This window comes from Grus americana, chromosome 9, assembly GCF_028858705.1.
Source record: "Grus americana isolate bGruAme1 chromosome 9, bGruAme1.mat, whole genome shotgun sequence".
Taxonomy (NCBI): Eukaryota; Metazoa; Chordata; class Aves; order Gruiformes; family Gruidae; genus Grus; species Grus americana.
The window spans coordinates 9660900-9683311 of record NC_072860.1 but is presented as its reverse complement, the minus strand read 5'-3'; the positions used below and the strand labels follow the sequence as shown (position 1 = coordinate 9683311).

The window sequence follows — 22412 nt, the reverse complement described above, 5'->3', positions numbered from 1 at the left end:
TTGCACCACCAAGTGGCCACGCTAGCCAGTGCTTACGATTTTATCTGCAGATCAGTGTTTTGAGAAGTCAAGATCTTTCTTGAATTAAAAAAAAAAGCTGTTAAATAGGTGAAAACTCGTGCTGATAAACAAAAATGTTTGAAACTTGTTTTCAGAGCAGTGTTGGGTAAAGGTAGAGCTGAAGTTTTGTGCAAGAAGCTGTAGAAGTTGGAGGGCAGATTTTCATAGCAGTAAGCAGACTACGGCTTTACATCTGAAGATCAGAAGACGTGTCCCCTTTTCCAAATGTAATAAACCAGCTCTAGCTTCCTTACCAAAGAGTGCAACATGCTCACCTGCCATAGGAGATGATGCTTACTCGATAAAGACAGGGAAGGATCCACTAAATGCTAATTCTTGGCAGGTAAAGCAGAAGGCTTTGCCTCGGCACATCAGCTGTGGGGACCGAGTATATTTTTCCAGCAAAGGGCAGAGAAGAGTCAGAGTCACTGTGAGCTCCCAGGGCTGTGACTGAGGGCGTACGGGGAGGAAGAAGGGCCTTTTCAGCGCTCCCACGGTGACAATCCCAGGTCACAACTTGACTCTCAGCACATCAGAGCTCAGTGGAAACCAATGACCTCCTGGCCAGGAGGTTGTCTCCCTTCCATTACATTCAGCTGCTCCACGTAATAATTTTCATCTGTAAGGCTGTGTTGTTCTTGCAGGGCAAAACAAACCAGTATGAAAATAATCTAGGGATATGTATTGATAATGTGACCTTGGCTGCTAAATATTTTGAAGTCCTGAAATTGGAGGATATTTGGCTCCGAAAAAGGATTTAATCTTGCTTTCAATAGTCATTGCCAGACGTATAGCATATGGCAGACACAATTATTTATAGCTCACAATTAACTTCTACTTGTCACTTGTCAGCTGAAATACTGTAGGGAATATGTACTTAAATGATGTCTCTTGCATTAGACACAAGACTAAATCTGTTAGTTGTTTGTTTTCAGGTGTGGTTTGGGGTTTTTTTTTTAAGCAAAAGCATTAATATAGATATCATCTTCATGTGCCGTGCAGCATCAGCACAGAGATTTGGCACTTATATATAAACACTGTACTCCGGCATGCAAACATACACAGAATCAGTGTTTAAGAGGATAAACTATATTCTGGTTTGCTATGTGATTAATTTGGAAAACATGAAGGTTTTTCTTGAAAACATTGAATAGTAACAGAAAGCAGATGTTTTTTGACAGAAGCAATCCTGAGTAGTGTGTTTGAGTATGGTTGCATGAGACTAATGAGGTTTTCCCACATAAAGCAGTTTTACTTCAGTGGAAACAAGATCAGAAACCATGTTATGATCTGCAGATCTATTCTCGGGGAAATCAATAGAAAGTCAATTGCTTGCCCAGCTCAGTAAATGGTTATAGGGTGTCAGCTTTTGAGCTCTAGATTTGTTCTCCAATTACCTGTGAAGTTTTTCATATGCCTATGGAGTTTAATTGATAATATCCTTAAAAATTGTGCAATGTTAGAAGGTCACCATGAGACTGATGAAGACACTATCAGACAAGCTGCTGTTGCTGCAATTAGTCATTGGTTTCCAGTAATGCCCACGTTGCTGTTGGCACTTTCCAAATTAAAAGACAATTTTATTGTCCCTTGTCCTCACTGAAGGAGAAGCCAGAGATGCACATATTTGTTAATCCCTGTTGAAATAAAGCTTAGGGTGTATTTTTTAAATTATTTATTTTACATTGAAATTTATAGCTAATTTATTTTAGTTCTATATATTTTTCTGTGAAGATTTGCCTAGTTTATAATTTTAACGGCCAGAGTTAAAATGTGCCTCAACATGAAAAGGCTGGTTTTTGCAAGAGTACCTGTACCTTCCAAAGAGATTTTGGAGGTATCTCTTGACTTCATTTAAGAGATACTTCATTTGTACTTCTCTCTTTTTCAACAGATGACAGTTTGCCTAGGCATATTGTAGAATTAGCTGTCCAAGCCACGTCGTGTTAATTTTAAAGGGCCTTGGGTCTGACATCATTAATGCTCTCTTCCTTTCCCCTTCATCCTTGCAGCTTCAGGTATTTTCCTCTGGGTCACTTTGCGTTAAGGTGAAAGGAGGAGACTTTGGGTACAGCTGCAGTGGTTAATGCTGCCAGATTTCAGCAGCAGCATATGAAATCCTAGGAGGAGGGCTGGTGCTGCTCATGGCGTTGGGATAAATCCAGCCCTTGTTAATGGGGCACCTGCTGCTTTCTGCTCAGCTGGGAGAGCTTCTCCTGGAGTGTTGATGTACATGTTCATCATGTAGCAGTTGAGTGCCTCACCTGCATGTGATGCAATGCTGGGTTAATTTTCTGAGGCTGGCATTTCTTCTGAAGCCTGACAGCTTTTCAATGGAGCCTTTTATTAAAGCTCTGCCAAGTCCATCCAGTGTAATAAGTAAATGACCTTAACAAGGTTGAGCTTTTTTGCAAAGGAGCACAGTCTGTATGCTCTTTTTTTCTTTTTTTTTTTTTTTTTTCAAATATAACTCATTTACTAATTGTCTCTGAAAATGCTGCAAATCCATATGGCCTTTCGAGATGCCACCAAAGTTCCTCTTCAGCTGCCCTGAAGAGATGCAGACTGGTTCGCAGTGGCCCTGCACATCGCCACGGGCAGCAGAGCCCTGCGCAGTGCCCAGCCTCTGCCTGCACACGTGGCTCCCAGCTAGGATGTGCTGGAGGTGGCATGCTGCACACACCCCAGCTGGGCACCCAGCAAACAGCTGTTACCCTCATGTTCCGTTAGCATAGTGCTTCCAAAATAGTTTAACCAAATGATTAAAACTTAAAGAATTTTTAATGTCCAATTTTTAATTCCTTAGGGTTTTTTCATCATACACACCCCAGCATTCTCAAGCAAGTGCTTTAACTCTAGACAGCTAGGTCTCTTCCATGAATACACGTGTACGAGTTATTTCCTGGGTAACCTCAGAGATACCAGATCAGTATAAACGCAGACCTCTAGGTATGTGTCTGCTAGGAACGCGGAGAGGTAAGCTTTTGACTCAGATGCTGGGAATGACATACAGGGTGCTCTGGTGGGTATACAGGCAAGCTTGATTCCTGATGTAAGCACCTTGCGTAGGCTTTGCCCTGCCTGTTGTGTTCATTGTATCCTTCCATTTCTTTCCAAACAGGGATTTTTTGAAGAGGAGGAAGGTAAAGAGTATATCTACAAAGAACCCAAATTAACCGGCTTGTCTGAGATCTCACAAAGACTGATGAAACTTTATGCAGACAAGTTTGGAATAGATAACGTGAAGATCATCCAGGATTCCAACAAGGTACAAAAGGCGTGCAGTTCTTGCGCGAGGAGGAGAAGTGAGTGCATGGTTCATGTTTTGGGAGCTGTGTTCTGAATGAATGTGAATGACTGTATGTGTAAACTACTATGACCTAGTTTTACAACCAAAGACCCTCTCCTTATAGCATGGCGCTGTATATGCCTCCAGAGAGCATGCAGATGTTTACTGCAGTGCGGAAGCAGGTTATTTTCTCTCTCACTAGCTTTCATCCACTTTTGCCAATGGCTACGTTCAAAAATCCCACTGTTCTTAGGGGCATCTTGGTTAAATATCTTTCTATTAATCTGTGGTCTGAATATTACATTTGGAAGTCTCAGTTTTAATCGGTATTGCTATGAAAGCTAAAAGCATCAGAAATATAATGGATGCCTTGGAAGCTCATCACACTTAACAGAGTTTTATTATGTTTGCCACTGTTACACAGGTCAACCCCAAAGACCTGGATCCAAAATATGCTTATATCCAGGTGACGTATGTCACACCTTTCTTTGAAGAGAAGGAAGCTGAAGATCGAAAGACCGACTTTGAAATGCATCACAACATCAACCGTTTTGTGTTTGAAACACCTTTCACACTCTCAGGAAAAAAGCACGGAGGTGTAGAAGAGCAGTGCAAGAGGCGCACAATCCTGACAAGTACGTTTGCTCAGGCTGCTTTCCCCTCCTCTCCCCGCTTTGCCAGTTAAGCCAAACCATGTGTTCCACGTGCCAGGTTTTCTGCAGTCAGTGGGCACAGCGTGTGTGCAGAATGATAAGTCATCTTTTCAGTGTGTCCATTGGCAAAGTATGTGCTTTCTTACAGTCCTGCTGACCGTCCTAGGGAAAGTTATTTTCATTTGTGGAGTCATCAGCTGTCTTATTTTTCCTTATTATTGACAACTGTTCTTGCAGCGATGTAATTTGGGAGTGGTTCTGCTGGAGGCAGCTTAGCACGCAGAACCATTGTTCTTTTAATAATAAACAAGTCAAAGAAACAGTGAAGTACGGTGTCTATTCTGCTAAGAAGAGTGAAACTTAGCAGATAGGAGTTTTTGTTCAAAATGGGAGTAAGACATATTATATAGACTTTTTTAAAGTGAGAGGTAAGATTTCATCTCATTGGGCACAATCAGTGTTTTAAGATGGGAATGTCAGGAGTGCTAGATATGTCTGTTCTTACTGAGTCATATTAAACAGAAAATATTTAGTTTCTTATGATCGAAATCTCTTTTTAAAGAGGCATCCTTTGTGAAACTACTACTGAAACTTGACCTGTCTGAATTTTGGCTGGGAATATGAGAAACTGTCTGCGATGAAGGCGTTGTTCTCATGGGCAGAGAGGCTGATGTTCACAGCAAAGGCTCCTGAGGGACAGAAAATCCAGTTCCCTAGCAACTTCAGTGCTTCCCCCAAAGGGCAAAGTGAAGAAAGCTGCTTACAGTACAGGCATAGTCACTTAAGTTTTGTTCTGGCAAGTCAGGAAAGAGGCACTGATGTCTGAGGGCATCTCGTTACATGACACAGCTTTGCTTGTAAGAAGAAGAAAGGAGGAGTAGCTTGTGTGTGGTTTTCTTAAGTGCTTGAGCAGCAGTAGGTGTTTTGAGATGTGTATTGAAGCAGGTAGTTTCACTGACTTGAAAGTGCAGCTGTTATGGTACATCTGGCAAAAACAGAGAGGGTTGTTTTTCCATCAGAATATTTTCCCTAGGTTATTACATGCTGTCGTCAGCTCCCACCACTCTCAGCCTGGCTCCATCTTCAGCGTTAGGTGGGAATTTGATGACCACCTCTCTTCCCTCGCTTTTTCCCTCTGGCACCTGCCTCACCTCAGTGTTTTTCTCTAAAGGAAACATCTGTCTTTCCCCCCCCACCCCCCCCCCACCCCCCTGCCCTTTGATAAAGTCATATATTTTCATTTGCTTTGTACATAAAAAGAAGTGCTTTTAGTTTGAGAAGAAAGCAAGGCTTACTGGTATGACTGGAGGAGCAGTGGAAGTTAATTGTGCTTGGGCAGAGGTACTGGGTGGCTGGAATGGTACCTGCTCAGCATCTCTGCTCCAGAGCCTGCTGCCTGCGGTGCGCAGAGGACAAGTGCAGTCTGGCAGCAGTCTGTGGATCCCTGGCTCTCTGCCATGCCTGGTTGTGACTCACGCTTCCAGCTCTGGAAGTCCTGGGTGTCCTGCTCTCAAAGGAGACAGCTACCCTGTAAGCTGGAGCTCGTTTAGGTCTCAGCTGACTGGCAGCAGATGCTCACTGGAGGAGGGCATACACTGCATTTGGGAGGCCTTCCAAAGTGCATAAAGCGATCAGGAAAAGTTTGTTAGCTTAGATCAGGCTTAATGTGCCATAACAGTACCTTTGCCAGACTCCCTGAGATCTGTGAAAAGGCCTTCACTGGAAGGAGGGGTTTTAACGATGAACAATTCCTCTGTCAGCTCCTATAGCAGTATTTAGGTTGAATACTAAAAGTGACTCCTTACTTCTTTGATGATGTTTTAATAGTAGCTCATCTGTGGGTGAGTGATACCCAATTCAGCTAAACTGGAGGCTGCTGCCTCTAACTAGAAATATGTTTGATGGGAGGTTTTGAGCCATTTGAAGTTCGGTACGGGCTTATCATTTGGTGCTTTAACTCAAAAGAAGAAATTTGTGGATTCTAAAATCTGAGCAGTGAGAGGTTTTTGGCCATGTGGATGTGACAGAGCTCAGTAGCAAACAGTGGTGAATTCAAAAGGAAATGCTCTTCCAGTGCCAGGTACATAAAAATTCGATTTGGACCTGCTGGGTCACTTTCATTCATTTGGTGATTAAAACTTAATTTGTATGGATTGACAAAGAGACTGACAAAGTCAAAAGTTAATACTTTGACTTAATTGTTTTGCTTTCTTAAATACTCTCTAGTTGGGTGAGTTTGTCTGATACATTTCTTGCTTTCGAGCAGCCAGTCACTTGTTTCCATACGTGAAGAAGCGTATTCAAGTCATAAGCCAAACCAGCACAGAGCTGAACCCTATCGAAGTAGCGATTGATGAGATGTCCAAAAAAGTCTCAGAGCTCAATCAGCTTTGCACAATGGAAGAAGTGGACATGATCCGACTGCAGCTCAAACTCCAAGGAAGTGTCAGTGTCAAGGTAATGACAATTTGCCTTTTTTTTCAATGCATCTACCTAAATTTTTATTTAGACTGTCATCATTCCAGACATTTTTTTGTCTATTTTATATTTCTAGTCATATCTTGTATTCCAGTGCTGTTGGAGCCCACTCTAAAAATGTAAAGGAATGGAAAGTTTTCACAGTAACCCGCTTGTTCTCTGCACCTAAGCTGTGTGGTTTTCCCCCAGGTAAATGCTGGACCAATGGCCTATGCTCGAGCTTTTCTTGAAGAGACAAATGCTAAGAGATATCCTGATAATCAAGTTAAGCTTCTGAAGGAAATCTTCAGGTAAACATTAAGTTTAGACTTTCTACCCTCTGCATAGTATGAGTAGCATGAGTAGGTGTGACATGAAATCAGGCTGAATTGAACCAGGGTAATTTACATCTGCATTTACCCTATCTTACAACTCATTCCCAAGAAAACATTTACTGAAGTTTTGGGCTATCCTAGTTGCCTATGTTCCTCTCAGTCTGAGGATGAGTTCTGAAATTCACTTCTAACAAGGTGTAATTTGCAAAGAGAAGAGGTACAGTGGTGTGTGTGTGTATATGTAGATAGATAGATAGGGTTTTTTCATTACTACAAAATTTGTGTGGTTGCTCTTTGTGTTTTTGTAGGCAATTTGCAGAAGCATGTGGGCATGCTCTTGATGTCAACGAACGCCTTATTAAGGAGGACCAATTTGAATATCAGGGAGAGATGAAGTCTCATTATAAGGATATGCTCAGCAAGCTGTCTGCAGTTATGAATGAACAGGTAAGATCATCTGGTTTTGGTGCTGGTTGGGCTGAATGAGGGTGGCTAATTGTGTCTCCTAGTGACAAATGAAGCTGTAGAGCAAAATGCTAGAAGAAAGACCTGGCAGTGCAGCAGTCACTAAGAAAACACAGTTTATTCCTTTTCTTTTTTTTTTTTTTTTTATTTTCCCCCTCTCTTTTTTTAAATCCAGCTGTATTATATTTAATGAAACTGAGTGATAACAAAGATTTGTCTTCTACCTGTCTTGCTATGTATTGAAAAGTTGAATGCTCACGAGGCTAAATGCAGACTAAGGTCTAGAGGTGTAGAAAGATAATCAGTTAAACTAGTGTTTTATGCTTTGCTCGCTTTATCCTACAGCTGTGATGTATTTAATTAAAACAGTAAATTGCTTTTAAGACCGAGCTTATAACTGGAGGAGGTATCTTTATAGCTTGTGTTTGTATTCAGCTTTCATAGCAAAAGTTATTTCTTTTTTATTTTTTTATATTTAAGTACACTGTCAAAATACATGCCATGTATTCAGCTGTTAGCAGCGTCAGAAGGAATGCATATGAAATGCATCCCAAAATACTGAACTGGACTTCAGTGCACACTTGCAGCTATTGTATTGCTGTGTCTATGCAGATATTTTTAATTACATTTTCTGTTTTAATTTAAATATTGAGTGATTTTGCATACTAAAGTGCAAATTAAATCATCCTTAATTATTTTTCTGCATGCTTGTGTGTAGGCTACCTTAGATTGCTTCTGAGAAATACTTATTCTCTAGCAGTTGCACTGCATTTCCAGGTGCCCATAGCGCACATAAGCCCTGCTGTGTACAGAGTTACTTTGTTTAACCATTGGTATCAGTGATGGCATCTCACAGAAGTGTCTAACTGGCACCTCATTAGACCATGCTGTATTATTCGTCTTCACATGTGAGGAGAATAAGGATTTACCAGAATTTTTGGCCTGTTGTTATACTTACTGTGGAATTGAGCTAGTTTTTCACAGGATGTAAAGCTGTATAATTGCTTTGAAGACTTGGTGTACGCAAGGTGGGGGTCGAGCTCAGTGGTGGTTGCTGTTCTGTGAGTTGTGCTCCCTTCCTGTTTAGTTGTATAAAGATTTGTGAACCTCAAGCATTCCGGTAATTTTATCATAACTAACATTTATCACTGTTTGTTATATTAAGTAGTAAGTATTAAGGGTATCATTTGTTACTCAATGGTCATGCCTGTCCCATGGAAGTTATTTTGGCCATAGACAGTACCATATGTCTTGTGTGAACTACTGTTCCCCACAAGAATGGAAAATGTATGGTCAACATAAATGAGGCATGAGCAGCCCATGAGTTTCAGCACTCATAAAATATTCGGTGAGTTTTAAATACTTACACCTGTACTTATATCAGCGAGCTCTGAATTTTCTTCATGTAAATGAAAAGACTAAATACAAAATTACTTGTACATAATATGTAAAGTTAAGAGTTCATCCACCAAAAGTCAAAATCCTCACCTGTTTAACTAAAATCATCTGAATTTGCAAGTCCACACTGAAAACCAGTCTCCCACTTGCAGCCCTGTGGGGCAGCCTTATGAGCGACAGCCCAGTTTTCCAGGCACCTCGGCTTTTTGGAAAACTCTACTCCTCTTGCAATGAATGCGTGAACTCCCTATTTCTGAGCAGAGTGTTCCCTCAGAGAAATCACATGCTGTAAAGTGTGGCTGAATGACATATCTTGTGGTTGGAAAGCTTGAGGCTCTCCTGTAACTGTGCTGTGTGCTTTACACCAGTTAGATTTGCCATTTTTCCCATTGTCGTATTCAAGAGGGTTTTGTTTGCTCACCCACTGACAGTGACTCTTTCATCACCATATGTTTTTCTCTGTTTTGTTTTGTCTTGTTTTTCTTTTCTGACAGCTCTGTCATGGTCCTTGCTTATACAGCTTCTCTTCTTCCCTGTCTAACATTTCCCTCAATACTATAGCCAAAAGTGGTATGTTCATTTTTCTTACATCTATTTTTTCTTTTAATGTCATGTACTTTCCTCACTTGCTGGTTTTTCTACGTGGTATATTTGTTTAGTTTCATGTCTAATGACTCCCTTGCTCAAGGAGTTATAAACAAAAAAAGACAAGGTGTACGTGTGATGTATTGTCCGTGAGCAGTGTTGAGGCGCCATGTTGTTTAGCATCCTAGTTGTGAACTTGGGGAGGTCAGTGGGGCACCTGGACAAGAGCCTCCTAATGCAAAAGCATGTGCCAGTAGTAGCAAAAGTGGCCAGATGGAAGGGCCAGGGACAAATGGCACAGAAAGGTACTGATGAAGCCAAGCCCCCAGCATCCCATGAGTATGGTCCCCTTCTCACAGCCCTGCCCACCATGCTGCTCACAGCCATACATGAGGCCACACTGGGGTGCAGTGGAGAGTGTGCAAGCCCGGATACACGTAGTTCAGAAGGACTGGTACAGCCCAGTGCAACAGCAGCCGCCCCAAGCTCTCTTCTGACGCCCCTGGGGAGCGCGTTGGATTTGAGTCACAGCTGGGTGAAGTCAGCTGTCCGGGCAGACAGCGTGTGCCGCAGCCAGCCTGTGCTCTGCCATGCTGCCCTGCTCTCCCTGCAGCTTCCCTGGCTTTGCTGGGCGCTGCCGGGGAGTCCTGAGTCCCGGTGCTCTTCCTCCAGCCCACGGCGTGGGAGCAGCTCCTTCCTGGAGCTTGCCCGAGTTGCTGGCTCGGGCGCTGAAGCTGTACGTGGAGACAGCGTGGTCATGTCTGCCCGAGTAATAAATGTGGTGCGGCTGACCTGCAACCCTGACCAGGGATAACTGGGGCTTGATGGCGTAAGATTACGCCTGACCTTTGTGAAGGGGAGAGGTTTCTCTTCCGCCGCTGATGGCTGTGTGGTCAGTGGGAATGGTCCATGTCTCTGCATGTGGATACTTCTGTACCCCATGGAAGAAGGCAGGTTTTCAGTCTGTATGTGTAGAAGTCAGTAGGAAAAATAGCTATTACCGAGGCTAACAGGAACATCTTGCTAAAGCCTATGCATGGGACAGGGCAGAGCAAGCTTTTGCCACTGCTTCTCCCCGAGGGTGCAGCACTGCCCACAGCCCCAGCCTGGTAGTTGCCCCAGACCCTGCTAGCGGGCACGTTTTATCAGCTGCCGTGTGCGTGAGGCTCGGTGGGGATGCTGCGTGCCCCAAACGACTGCGTGGGCAGAGCTGGGGCTGATCTGTCCCACGGTCAGTAGGTGCTTGTGCAGGTGTCTGCTGAGTTTATAAAATGTAGGTAACTTCTCAGTTGCGTTTGTATGAGTGTTGTTGGAGAAACATAGTTCAGGGAAGCCCACAAAGCACTGCTTGGCAGAAGCTGTGACCCCAGCCCCGTGTATCCCCCCAGCTCAGAGGATGCCCTCCTCGCTGCCGCCTCCGGTCGCTTCTGGGTCCCCGGGCAAAGGTCCTTTTCTCTCTCAGATCCTTAGCATCATTGTGTAATAAATAAAAAATGGGAAATCCTTGATTAGACAATGAACACTTCAGGCACCAAACTGTTCAGATCTCTCTCACTGTTGCATATTTTTTTCTTTTCTTTTTTATGAAAAGATTGCGTACAAGGAGGACTCGGCAAAACAGCAAGGAATGGAGCGCACTTATTCACGAGTCATCAATAGAGCCAGCTCGTCTGCGCCAGCAGCAACCACCCCGGCAAATCCTGATGCTTGACTGCAGCGTGGGGAACACGCGGCCTTGGGAAGACCTGGGGTGGCTGGGGCGGTTTCTGTTGTTTGGGGTTTTTTTTTCCCTTTTAGATTAATAGTACTGAAAATTAATTTGATCATGGACAATGCCAGGAAAAGGATTTGTGGGTTATGATTTTAATTTATTGGAAATCTTCACAGTGTTTTTTTTAAAACTGCAAGCTTGATATTTTTTTTATTTTTTTTTTGGCCTGCCCCAATATTTGCACATTCCCTTTTTTTTTTGTTGTCGGTTTTTGGGTTTGAGCAGCCTTTATTAAGCCAGGCTGATTATGAAATTCCCATTGGACAGATAGGTACACAGCAAACCCTAAGTTTGCTATAAATTATAATATATCTAATACTAAGTTCTAGTATACATATATTTTAAAGGTCAGAGTGGATGTTTTATAACATTTAAGTATATTGCAATTGTAAATAGAAGATGTGTAAAATACGTCAGTTTTTACAAAATTTAAAAAATATCTTTTTAGTTAATTATGACAGTACTAAGAATATGGATAACATTTCAGTTACCATTATATTAAAATATTTGTGTATGTGTATAAAAGCGTCCATAAAATTTTCTCTTTGAAGGTCTGTGCATTGGTTTGTTCCCGTGTCAGCACTTTGCAGACCAGTGGAGATCAGGATGCCTCCTGCATCCCGGCTGCCTGCTGTGTTGCGGTTGTTGATAGGGACACTTAGGACCATCTGCAGAATGTGGCTTCAGGTTCTCTCCATGGCCCCAGACTGAGGCCACCCTGGGAAACGCGGGCTCGGTGCAGTCCTCCTGCTTTGGGCCAAGGAAGCTCTGCTCTTCCTTTTGAAGTTTGTAGTCCCAGAATTTGCCCGGGGCCTGTTGGGAAACCATGTGCGTCTAGTGAGATGTTTGGTTTGATTTCTGCATCGTGTTGGGATGAGGTGGAGCAGTTCTGCCAGCTCTTATGGGTTCCCTTTAACCTCGGCACTCCCACACTCCTTCATATTCGTTCCTTTGCCCATAGAAAATCCCTGCTTTCAGGGGTCCCTGCTCATTGTGCACATATGTTACACCCCCAGTTCACAACTGGTGAATCCCAACTCAAGCTGTAGCCTGGCCCTGCAGGCCAAGGGTGGCCTCTAAATTCACCCATCTATATGCGCAAGTTCAAGTGCCGTTATCCAGTCTCTGCCTGCCGGTGCTGCACGTGCTGCCAGAGCTGCCGCTGCGTCTCACTGTCAGCAGATCTGGGGTTTTTCAGAAGAAATCTTTGCTAAGGGTTGAATCCCAGGCGGCACTCTTTCCTGGTGGGGGAAGGAGGGGAGCAGTTGGGATGGGCACCCCGTGGGTTGGGACGGACGTTCATGCAGCAGCAGTGTAAGCCCGTGCCTGTGACTCGGTAACAGCCCGAGCTGTCGCCTGCGCTGCACACCAGCATCGACCTGTGCGGCTGGACGGGGAGCCAGGCGCCTTCCTCATCCTCGCCTTGAAAAGCCCAGCTCTGCTCTTTGGACACTGCACTGTTCGAAACCAATAATCTGCTGAAAGGAGTGATTTCTGGCCCACATTTTAACATGCTTTATGCTGTATACGTAGTCGTAGATGAAGTTACCTTCTTGTTGTGTGTATGGGAGGAACCAGTCATCAGTGGCGACAGCAGGAATCCGCAGTACAGGGGAGGTAAGTCTGAGCATCGAGCGCTCTTGTCCCTTGGTTTGTTGGTCTCACTGGACTCATTTGGTGTGTATTGTGCTTTGTGTTTATGGATGGGTGCTTCAGAAGCCATCAAGGTGATTTGGAGACAGGCTGTTTCTAATGAATGCTCACAAGAATTGAGCAGCTAAATCTGTTGGGCATCTTTGGGAATAACTAGACTGCACAAGTGTGGTTTGCACCGAGGCAATGTTGCAAGCTGACACCAGGCTGGTGTGAAACCAAGCTGTAGTCTGTAAAGCAGAGGTAAGGAGGTCCCTCAATTGTTATCTCAATAGTTTGCACACAAAATGAGTTTCACGTGTAAGTCTAAGGGTTGCAGGATTTGGTTTACTTTAAGCCACCAGCTCTGCAGCCTCCTCAGGGGGTTTGAAAACCCAGCCCAGGTTCTGGCTGTTACATTTACCACTGGTGTTAGCGATGTTCAGGCTGGAGAGTAGCTGAGTCCTTACTCCAGGTGGCCCTTCCTCTCCTGCTGTGTTCAAGCACTTTCAACAGAGTGGCATGAAAGCGATTAGCAGACATTAGCTTTGAACCAGGGCTGCAACAGGGAGAGGAAAAAAAAAGCTTTAAACACAGATTGTCCCAGCGTTTGAGGAGAGGGAATGAGAGAAATGCAGAAGGCACGTGGGGCTGTGGGATTATGACAAAGATGGGGTTTGGCCCTTCACCGCCATAAAATTCAGCGACCAAAACTGCAGATACTAGATGTGCTGGCGCTGAATCCTGCATCCGCCCCCATCCATGGGCTGCGAAACCCACGCAGAACTGAGTGGGGTTATAAATGCTCGTGCCTGAGGGGCATTGCTGCCACAGGGCAGGCGCTGTAAGAAAGGGCTCTTTTCATATAATCGCTGCTTTTCAAACTCTGAGGAATACATGAGGTCTACACCAATTTTTTTCCACCAAAAGCTCTGCTCTGAGACCCCTTTTGTCTAAGGCAACCACAAGAACATGGTCGCGTGTTCTCGGAGCTGAGGTTTTCTCCAGTAAATTATTTCACGGTGTATTTTTACAGCTGAGTTTATTTTGGACTGCTTTATTTCTCTGGACTTGCTTTACTTCAAATACTAGGACAATTTTAAAAGAACCCCACAACAAACTTCCATCACTTGTTTTCCTTTACGCACCAATAATCGGATGAAGGCAGGTAAAACACGCAGAGAAGAGCAGTTCAGGGAGAGACAAGTACAAGAGCGGATGCCCTTTCCCACTGCTGACATCCATGGGTTTTATTTTTACTGCAGGACTGGCAGGGCCTCGGTCGCCTGAGCACAGATGTACCAGGGGACTGGGCAAAGGTGGCAGTAAGAAATGCTGCAGGCAAAATTTTGTTAATTGTGCTGCTTTTAGAAAAGAAATAATGATGGACAGGGAAAGGAGCTGCCGATGCTTCTTCAAGTCTTTGTCTAAGTTCTTGATAATGTGCGGAATTACACAGGTGCTTACAGATGACACTTTGACAAGGACTGATTTTTAGGCTGTGAGTAAGATTATTTAATAACAGGCAAAAAAATAATGTATATGTGCAAGCGTTGGATTTAGGACTATTGTTGGTATCCTTGCTGATGCTCGGCATGTTCAACTCTCACATTGATTACTTGCATAAGGAAAATCTACATTTTTCTCCGTTATACCTTCATGGCAAACAGTTCTGCATAAGGCGGCTTTTAAAGGCAGGCTGAGAAGCTACGACACAAGAGGAATATTGCGAGGGAGCCGGAGGGGAGGCAGGTGGCAGAGGGGGAGGTTTGGGGCAGCGCGAAGCCCTGCGAGGGAGCGGGATGCAAGGGGCAGGAAGGTGGAGGGCGAAGCTGAGCTCCAGGAGGCTCCTTCATCCCCCGCTGCTGTGGGCAAAGCTGGTGAAAGATTCCCTTTCATCTGAGGAAGGAGATCTTCCTGCGCCAGCCTCAAATCGAGCTACTTTAAAAACTTTTTAGACTGCAAAAGAAATTATTTATGTTTGTTACTTAGTGGAAGCTATCCCAACACCCCAAAAGGAGTTAAGCTTTATACATATTTTATGTTTAATCACATCTTTAGTGACATCCAACCACAACCAAAGGCTTAAATTTCAATTAGAGGGAGATGTATTAAATGTTTAATAGGAATCATTCCTTACAGGGTAATTATATCTTAACATTCACTGGAGAGATGTTACGTTGGCAGCATAATGTTGATCTGAACAGGGATGATTTTTTTTTTTTCTTTTTGGATAATATCCAAATGAGAAACAGGAGGATGATCTGGACCATTGGTACTCGATGTGCTGCCCCTGCGCTGCTCAGCCACAGGCCTGGATCTGGGAAAAAGTGAAATTGCATTCATGCCTAGCTTTGAACATGGATTTTTGAATCTCGGTGTGAGAAATGCTGTCCCACATGTGCTGAGAAGCATCAGGCTGCATCTACCTTTTGCTTCAGTTTTGAACATTTTTAAAACTGGAAACTGACTACTCGGTATTTCAGCTGTAATTAATATGGGAGGATGGATCTTCAAGACAGATGATCTATCAAGGATATCTTAAAAGTATCGGCTATGGATTGTAATGCATTTACCAATTTTTAACAAGTTTGGTATGCATACAAAACATTTTCTCAGAATATTTAGATTATTGCAAAAATAATCAGTGTTATGTATTCACAACAAGCAACTTAAAGCCATGAAGTGAATTCGGAACCACAGCAGTTATAAAATCAAAGGATGTTAAAATCAAATATTGAATGAGAACAGGGAAATGGAATTTTGAGAAAAGCTTCCAAAGCTGTAGAAAAAGAAATAAGAAAACAAACAAAAAAACCCTAGAATTCATTTCTCGTTTAAAATAATTGCATTGAGGTAAATAAAGACAAAGAATGGCCAAGACCCTACAGAACTCTGGTTATGACCAGGCAGGACCACCAGCCTCACCGTGGCTGCATCCCCTCCGCTTTAGCACGAGCTGCTGGAGCAGGAACCACTTGGCGCAGACCCATCGGCCCCACACAGGCTTCCCTCTCCTCCCGCCCTCGCTCCGCGTTCTGGAGCCTGCGGCGCGGAGCAGACGGAGTTTCTCTTCCAGCTCCCCTCCCCGCGGTGAGGGGCAGCCAAAGGACCTGGCACGGCCGCGCGCAGGACGTAGCAGGAGGCAGATGAGCTGCTGCCTCTCCCCAGGCGGCGTCTGCACGCACGGGGTGCGCGGGGGGCAGTTAATCGCGGGGCCATCGGTTACGGGTCCCAGTCGTGCTCGGGCATGGCTGTGGAAGCTCAAAGGGCTGCTGGGCCGCATAGCGCTGCGGGCAGTTGCAGGGCATAGCAGTCTGGTTGCGTTGTCTGTTTCTACGCGTTATTTCCTCAAACCGGTTTTGACCTGGGAGCTGGAAACGCTGCTGACAATCACAATGAAACAAAGCACTCGTCATTGCAGCAGAAACTAATGAGCAAACAGAAGGCGTCAAAGCACCAGGAGCTATTGCAGCTCAGGGCTCTCAGGACTGCCTGCAGAGCTGAGCGGGCAGTGCCTGGAGCCACCATCTCCCAGCTCACCCGGCGGTAAAATCCTGGAGCTTTGCTGGTGAAACATCGCTGCCGTAAGACAGAAAGGGACAGCGAGAGCCAGCAAGCTATACTGACACCTTAGAGCCAACTGAGGCAAAACAGAGTAATCAAAAATCTGAAGTTCTTGGCTATTTTTTTTTATTGTTTTGCTTGGGTTTGGGTGGGGTTTTCTTTGCTTTTGTGGTGGCCCCAAGTACGGACATCCTGACAAGAAAGGGTGCAGCTCCTAATCTGGTGAGCACACGCTGCGCAACAGCAGAGAGAAAACCTGTTTGAGTTTGGAGTCTTTCAGGCTCCAAAATTGCCGTGGGTCAGCTCCTCTGCAGGAGAGCATCTGCTTGGCTTCTGCTCCCGGGGGAGCTCTTTGATGGGAACGGCCGATCTGCCTGCGCAGGACCGAACGCGGCTCCCGAGAGAGATCAGAGCTTGAATGCAGATGTAAAGATGCCCAAACGTAAGGATGGTGGGTCGGTGCTTCCCAGAGATCAGACGTGCTGGAGCAGTCCAGTTTCGAAGCTCAGCACCTGCCAAGACTGGGGCATTCAGATCGCAAGGCCGCAGGGTCGTTAGCTCCTGCCTCGTTACAAACCCCGCGCAGTGGCAATTGACGCAGCTCCGCTCCGGCTGCCTCCTTCGGGGCTGGGTTAAATCTCTCCTGTGCTTCAAAAATATAATCCTTCTTTCTGGAAAACACAACTGAAATTATTTCTTAATTCAAACTGAACAGAATATATAATTTTAGTTGGGAAAAGCAGGGAAAACTTTGGGAAAGACCAAACCGATGCTTTCCTTTCAAAACGACAGTGGCAGCCCCCGACAGTGACGCTTGCCCCAGCCAGGAGTGCTGCAAAACTCAACCCTCTTCTTCCCGCTGCGTGCAGCAGCATGTACAGCAGAGGGAAAACAGATACTCGGAACCGTTATTGGAGCAGCGGCTGCGATGGGATGGGGTCCATCCCTGCGTGGATGCAGGCACGGATGCTGCAGCCGGCAGCAGAGCACGCAGACCCCGGCCCGGGCGCCCTGCGGCTTTCCCCCGCGCTTCTTTCTTTGTGGTCGGCAGAGAGTGGCTCTGGGCAGCTTTCAGCTCGCGGGGCGGCCTGGGGAGGAAATGAGAACATTGTTATTCTTTTCAGGAGAAGTCCAGCATGGTTCCTTGGTGAAATACTAGCTATGGAAAATATCAAGTAACTTTCCTACCTCCCAGGCATGTGTTGGAGCGTTTGGAGATGGAAAGAATAAAAAGCGCAGTGAAAGCAGCAGGGTTAGGGGAAGGTGGTCGCAGTGTCTCAGTTATCGGGCCAAAAAGGCATGAGTGGTTTTAAGGCAGAATGGTAAAAAGCTCATTTGGGAGAGCCTCCTTGCTAGCAGGTCGTGTGTCTCTTTTACACGTATAGCCTGAAGATTCCAAAACATCTGCACCCGAGCGGTTGTGGCTCACGGCACCAGGAGGAGATGCTGCTGCCCCCCGCGGGAAAGCTGTGCCTGGCAGAGGTTTGGGGTCAGTCCTGGGCACCCACCCCTGTCCCGTGCCCTCGGGAGCATCCCTGAGGCCCGGTGCGGTGGGAGTTAGAGTAATGAGCGTCCTTCAGGCCAGGAGTCACCGTCCACGTGGGCCACGTGTGTGGGCGCTGGTAACGCTTCACTAAGTTCTGACATTGTACAGGTGTTTTTTGAAAATTCTCAGTAATGCAAAACTGCAATTGTAATTACCGACTTTTCCATCCAGGTCGTTGAGGTCCTTCACGTAATTCTTAATTACTCACGAAAGCGAGCATCTTGAAGTTCTCCGTATGAACATCGCCCCTTGAATAGTAGCAACGAAATGCACGTTTCCCTTTCATCCGAATAATTGCCCCCCAGCTTTACAGAAGATGCGTTTTCTACGTGCTTTGTAAGCTGTGCTCCCCGTATGCTGTGTGAGTTACCTAGAATCAGTCATTTTGTCAGAGAACAGCTGTGAGGGCGTTACTTGCCCTGCGATACGTTTTTGTGACCTGAAAATGCCACGTGGTGTTTTGTATAGTTCTGAGTCACGTTCTAGACAGATTGCATGTAGTGTGGTATCTTATAGCTACATAGATTGAAATATCCTCGCACGCATTTTATATGGTATGTTTTGTTTGAGAAAACGGATTAAAAAATAATTATTATTTTGGATTTTAGGATGGCTTTTCTGCTTGGAGCCGCTCAGTAATTGTGCGGCTCTCTCCCATGAGCGATGGCTTGTTTTAATTTGAAAGGCGTCACGAGCTCTGTGCAGGTAACTAGAGGCCCAGTTGCATGCTCCTAGTTATGAAAGTCTCCTGCTGAGTGTGTAGATTTTCTTGCATGAGGAATAGTTTTGTACTCTGTAGCATATGTTGTGCTTGCAGGGAGCTGGCATAAAACAGATTAATTCCGATTATTCCAGAATAACTTGAGAACCCATTTAAAGGGAGAGACCCAGAGGCTTGGCAATGCAAGGTGTAGCCATGAAGTGCTCTCTGAAAACTTTGAAATATTTCTATAGCCTTGCTCCGCTGCCAGCCCAGTCCAAAGTCGTAGCCAAGGTTTTCAGATGTGACACGTACCTCAGAGTTTCTGTCTCCCAGGTTCAGGTTAAGCCTGGTGTTTAGAAAGTATTGAGCATCCCCTGCTGGAAACCAGACCCCTTTCAGAAACCTCGACTGCTCAGAACCGAAGCAACGCCAGTAAGGTTACTGGGCTGCGTACGCCAAGCTAGAGGTGCTGCGTGTCGCTCCCTGCGCAACTGCGGCGAGCGGGGGTTTCTTTTAGCAAGGCTCACGGGGGATTTTCTGTGTCTGTGGGGGGTGCAGGCACAATCAGGCAAACAGTCCTTGCAAAAGAAAAAGGGTGTTTAGTGGACATTAGCAAGTGAAATAATTACCTGTTAAATAGACTAATCACATAACTTTCTTTGTGCCACAGTTATCTAATTAGATTATGAAACCTGAGAGTGCTTTAAAGGTTAGTTAATTCTTGCCAACTTGTTTTCTTTCTGGAGGACTGTGGTCCTGCAGCTGGCTCCCCACAACTGCCTCGCTGCACCCGGCATGAACACGAGTCACCGCTCGGAAGCAGTTAAAAGGGAGCGTTTAATTAGTTATGAGTGTAAGGCAAGATTTCATTCAAGCATTGAAAGCAGCCAGCTCTATATTCTCCCATGCTCGACTACGTGTGAGGCTGGTGAACATTTCCATGGGGTCTGCCCTCGCCACTGCCCGCTCCCTCTCCAAACGCTGGAGAGGAACAGAGGGGACTTGGTCTTCTTGCAGAGGGGCTCCTGTGCCACGGGGAGGCATGACACCCATCCAGCTGCGGCGTGTTGCAGGAAATATCCACGCGCTTACTGCTGATGGATTTTCAAGGACAAAATGTTGTGATTTGTTTAAAAAAAAAAAAATAGTTTTACTGGAGTAGCAATGAGTCCTCTGTGGTTTTCTTCTCTCTGACCTTCAGGGGAGGAAGAAAGCAGATTTGGCCAGTGAGACAACTCGAGAAGCTGCTCAGCAATGGTGGTGGCTGTGCAGGTGTCATCTGCTGTTGATGGCAGGTCTCACAATGGGCATTCTCTGCTCGCAGCATAGCCCCTTCCCCAGGGACCCCCGCAGCAGCCACGTGCACGCACGAGGATCTCGCGTCTCCGTGCTGTGCAGGGACAGGGAGCCGCAGAATATCAAGTAGCGGCTGGATAAAGAGCCGAGCTCCTCCCGGTTTTGGATGAAGTTGCTCCGCAAGGCTTCTGCGTTGTGTTCCTGTGCTTTCTGTTGCAGCACTACTTGGTATGCAGCTCGTGCGGAGCACTGAAACACAGCACGTGCCCCGGCACTCACATACGGGTATCGCTGTGGGGCTGCTTCAGCCAGGAGCTGCCGGCTGTGGTCGGGTATTTTTCCTGGTGAACAGGGTTGGATAGGGCTGCAGGTGGACACAACTTTCCCCGGTTCGATGTCCTCCAAAGCACGACTTGCCAAAGCAGCTCAGGTGCGAGAGGCTCTGGCCTCTCCATTAAATGACGTGGAGTATCTCAGAGGGAAAACCACACAGCTGCAGTTGTCTGTCGCAGGCGCAGGAAGGTACGCCGGACACGTAGGCTGTGGATTTTGGCTGGCCATAGGTGTGCCACGGCTGAGAGGCACCGAGCGTGTTTCCCACCCGTGGCATGCGGAGCGGACCTGCAGGTGCGGCAGCACAGGCGCACGTCTTGGACCCCACCAAGTTTACAAACACGAGGTTGTGTGTGTGGAGCTCTGTCTGCTTACGGGGAACGTGGTGACCAGCCCAGCCAGCAAATTTAGCTTTGCCGGGTTCTCATCATCTGACACCCCTGACTCGTCTCCTCCCCTGCCCGTCAATCCCTGGGAGGGAATCGCAGCAGGAGCAGCAGGACGAGGTTACAAGACAAACGCCGTTTCCTCAGAAGTCTCTGGCACGGCACAAGGTCCTGTCTGCTCTGCTCTGCTTACAGCGGAGCGGCGGGCGTGGGATCAGAGGAGCAGACGTCCTCAGTTGCAGCCGGGGTAAGCTAATTGCTGAGCTGGCAAGCAGCCCCTGCCCAGCCAAACTTGCCAGCTGCAGGATCAGCGGCGATACTATAATTACACACGAGCGCTGTCGCTGCTCCGGTACCTGATCCACTTGCTGGAGAAACAGAAACATAAATTTCAAACCAATGCTGGAGAGTTGCTGCTTTGTTTTAAGTCCTTGGATGACTCCGAAGTGGAGGGGGTTTGTATTTTGATTCCTGCAGTTTTGCTCCCCACACATTGTCCCCAGCACGGGGACACCTGCACGGTTATTTAAGCCTGGGTCCAAGCCCATTTCTGAGCCCAGCTTTGCCCACTCCTTCCCATTTGTCTGTTGTTACGCCCTCAGCAACACGCACCTCTCTGGAGGGGAGGAAAAAACTCAGCATGAGCCGACGCTTTGTGTTGACGCGCGAGCCCGCCAGGAGCTCTGCCAAGATTAATGCCCGCACGTCAAGCCCAGACTGCCGCCAGCCCCGCAGCGGGCAGGGCACACAGCAGGGCCTGATGTGCTCTTCCCCTTGCACTGCGATTTCATGAGCGATCGTGGACGCTGCGGGCTTTGTTTGCAGCCTGAAAACTTAAATTCATTTCACCTCTCCGCTCGCAGCCCGAATTGTGCAGAGCCCTCTGGAGAGGTTCCTGGGAGGTGACGGCAGGGCTGCCTGTGACTCCCACTGCTGCCAGTCCCCAGCCTTGGGCCTGTGTCGCTGGAAAAATCAGCGCAGCTGCGTATTCACGCAGGTCTTACGGCAAGTCCCACCTGCCCTTGCTGGGCATGGCGCGCTGCCGCGGGTCAGCGGGAAGAGCGAGCACAGCGTGAGCTGCAGGAACCGCTCCGTCCTTATGAAGCGCTGCTGGAGGGTGCCGCTCCTGAGAAGGCAGCACTGCCCGTACGGGAACACGCCTGAGGGCAAAGCTCCTCGCCTGCATCCCTGCTTTTCTCTCGATTCCAGCAGTTTCTGCCCAACTTCCCGGTAGCTGCTGAGCGGCGGCACTTCCCTAAGACTTGATGGCTGCCTCGCGATAGCCCTTCTCTGACGCCCTCTGGAAAGCATAAAACCATGTCATCTCTTATTGTGAGCATCTCATACCAGCTTTCCCTTCTCCCACCTGCCTCCGGCAGCAAAGCGGTGAAGTGCACGTGGCCGACAGGTTCTTATTTTCTCAGATATTCCTGAGTCACTGCTGAGCTAGTGGAATGGGTTTGAATGGTCCCAAAGCAAAAGGTGTGTTAAATTATTTTCCCAGTGGCTTTCTGGCATTCTCGGTTTTACATTTTGAAGTAAGTTAGAGGGGGGGAAAATGGATGTTCTGCAGGTTTATTCATTTTATTGCCAGCAGAAGGATCGCTTTAGGGACTAGGTGATGAGAGCAGCACGGAGGATTGTGTTTCTCTTTCTAATGCAAGATTCATGCCTGGCATGTCTCTCCTTACGCTCCTGGGATGCTGGTGCAGCGCTCCACGCTTCCACGCGCAGGGAAGGGGCCGCGGGCTCCGCTGTGGCCTTTCGGGAGAGCTGTACTTCACCGGCTCGTCCATCGCAGCCTCGGCATACCTTGTTAATAGCGGGGGCCTTGCACCGTGTTGGCTTTCGTTTGGAAATTTAATTTTCCTTTGAGAAATTGCTAGTTCTTTTCCAGGTGCGAGGAGTGAAAAGGAATAATTCACCCGGTGCTAAG

General features: G+C 46.5%; 1 protein-coding gene across 10 annotated transcripts in view; it reads left to right on the top strand.

Moving 5' to 3' along the window:
* DOCK10 (dedicator of cytokinesis 10) overlaps positions 1-11548 on the top strand; it is a 162986-nt gene extending 151438 nt beyond the window's left edge. For all 10 annotated transcript variants that reach the window (XM_054835266.1, XM_054835264.1, XM_054835265.1 and 7 more), the window contains 6 exons: positions 3182-3328; positions 3774-3984; positions 6269-6459; positions 6670-6770; positions 7103-7241; positions 10834-11548. In XM_054835266.1, coding sequence (XP_054691241.1) covers positions 3182-3328; positions 3774-3984; positions 6269-6459; positions 6670-6770; positions 7103-7241; positions 10834-10953 — 909 coding nt within the window. In that variant the 3' untranslated portion in view covers positions 10954-11548. The remainder of the gene's footprint in view (positions 1-3181; positions 3329-3773; positions 3985-6268; positions 6460-6669; positions 6771-7102; positions 7242-10833) is intronic.
* The last annotated feature ends 10864 nt before the right edge of the window (positions 11549-22412 follow it).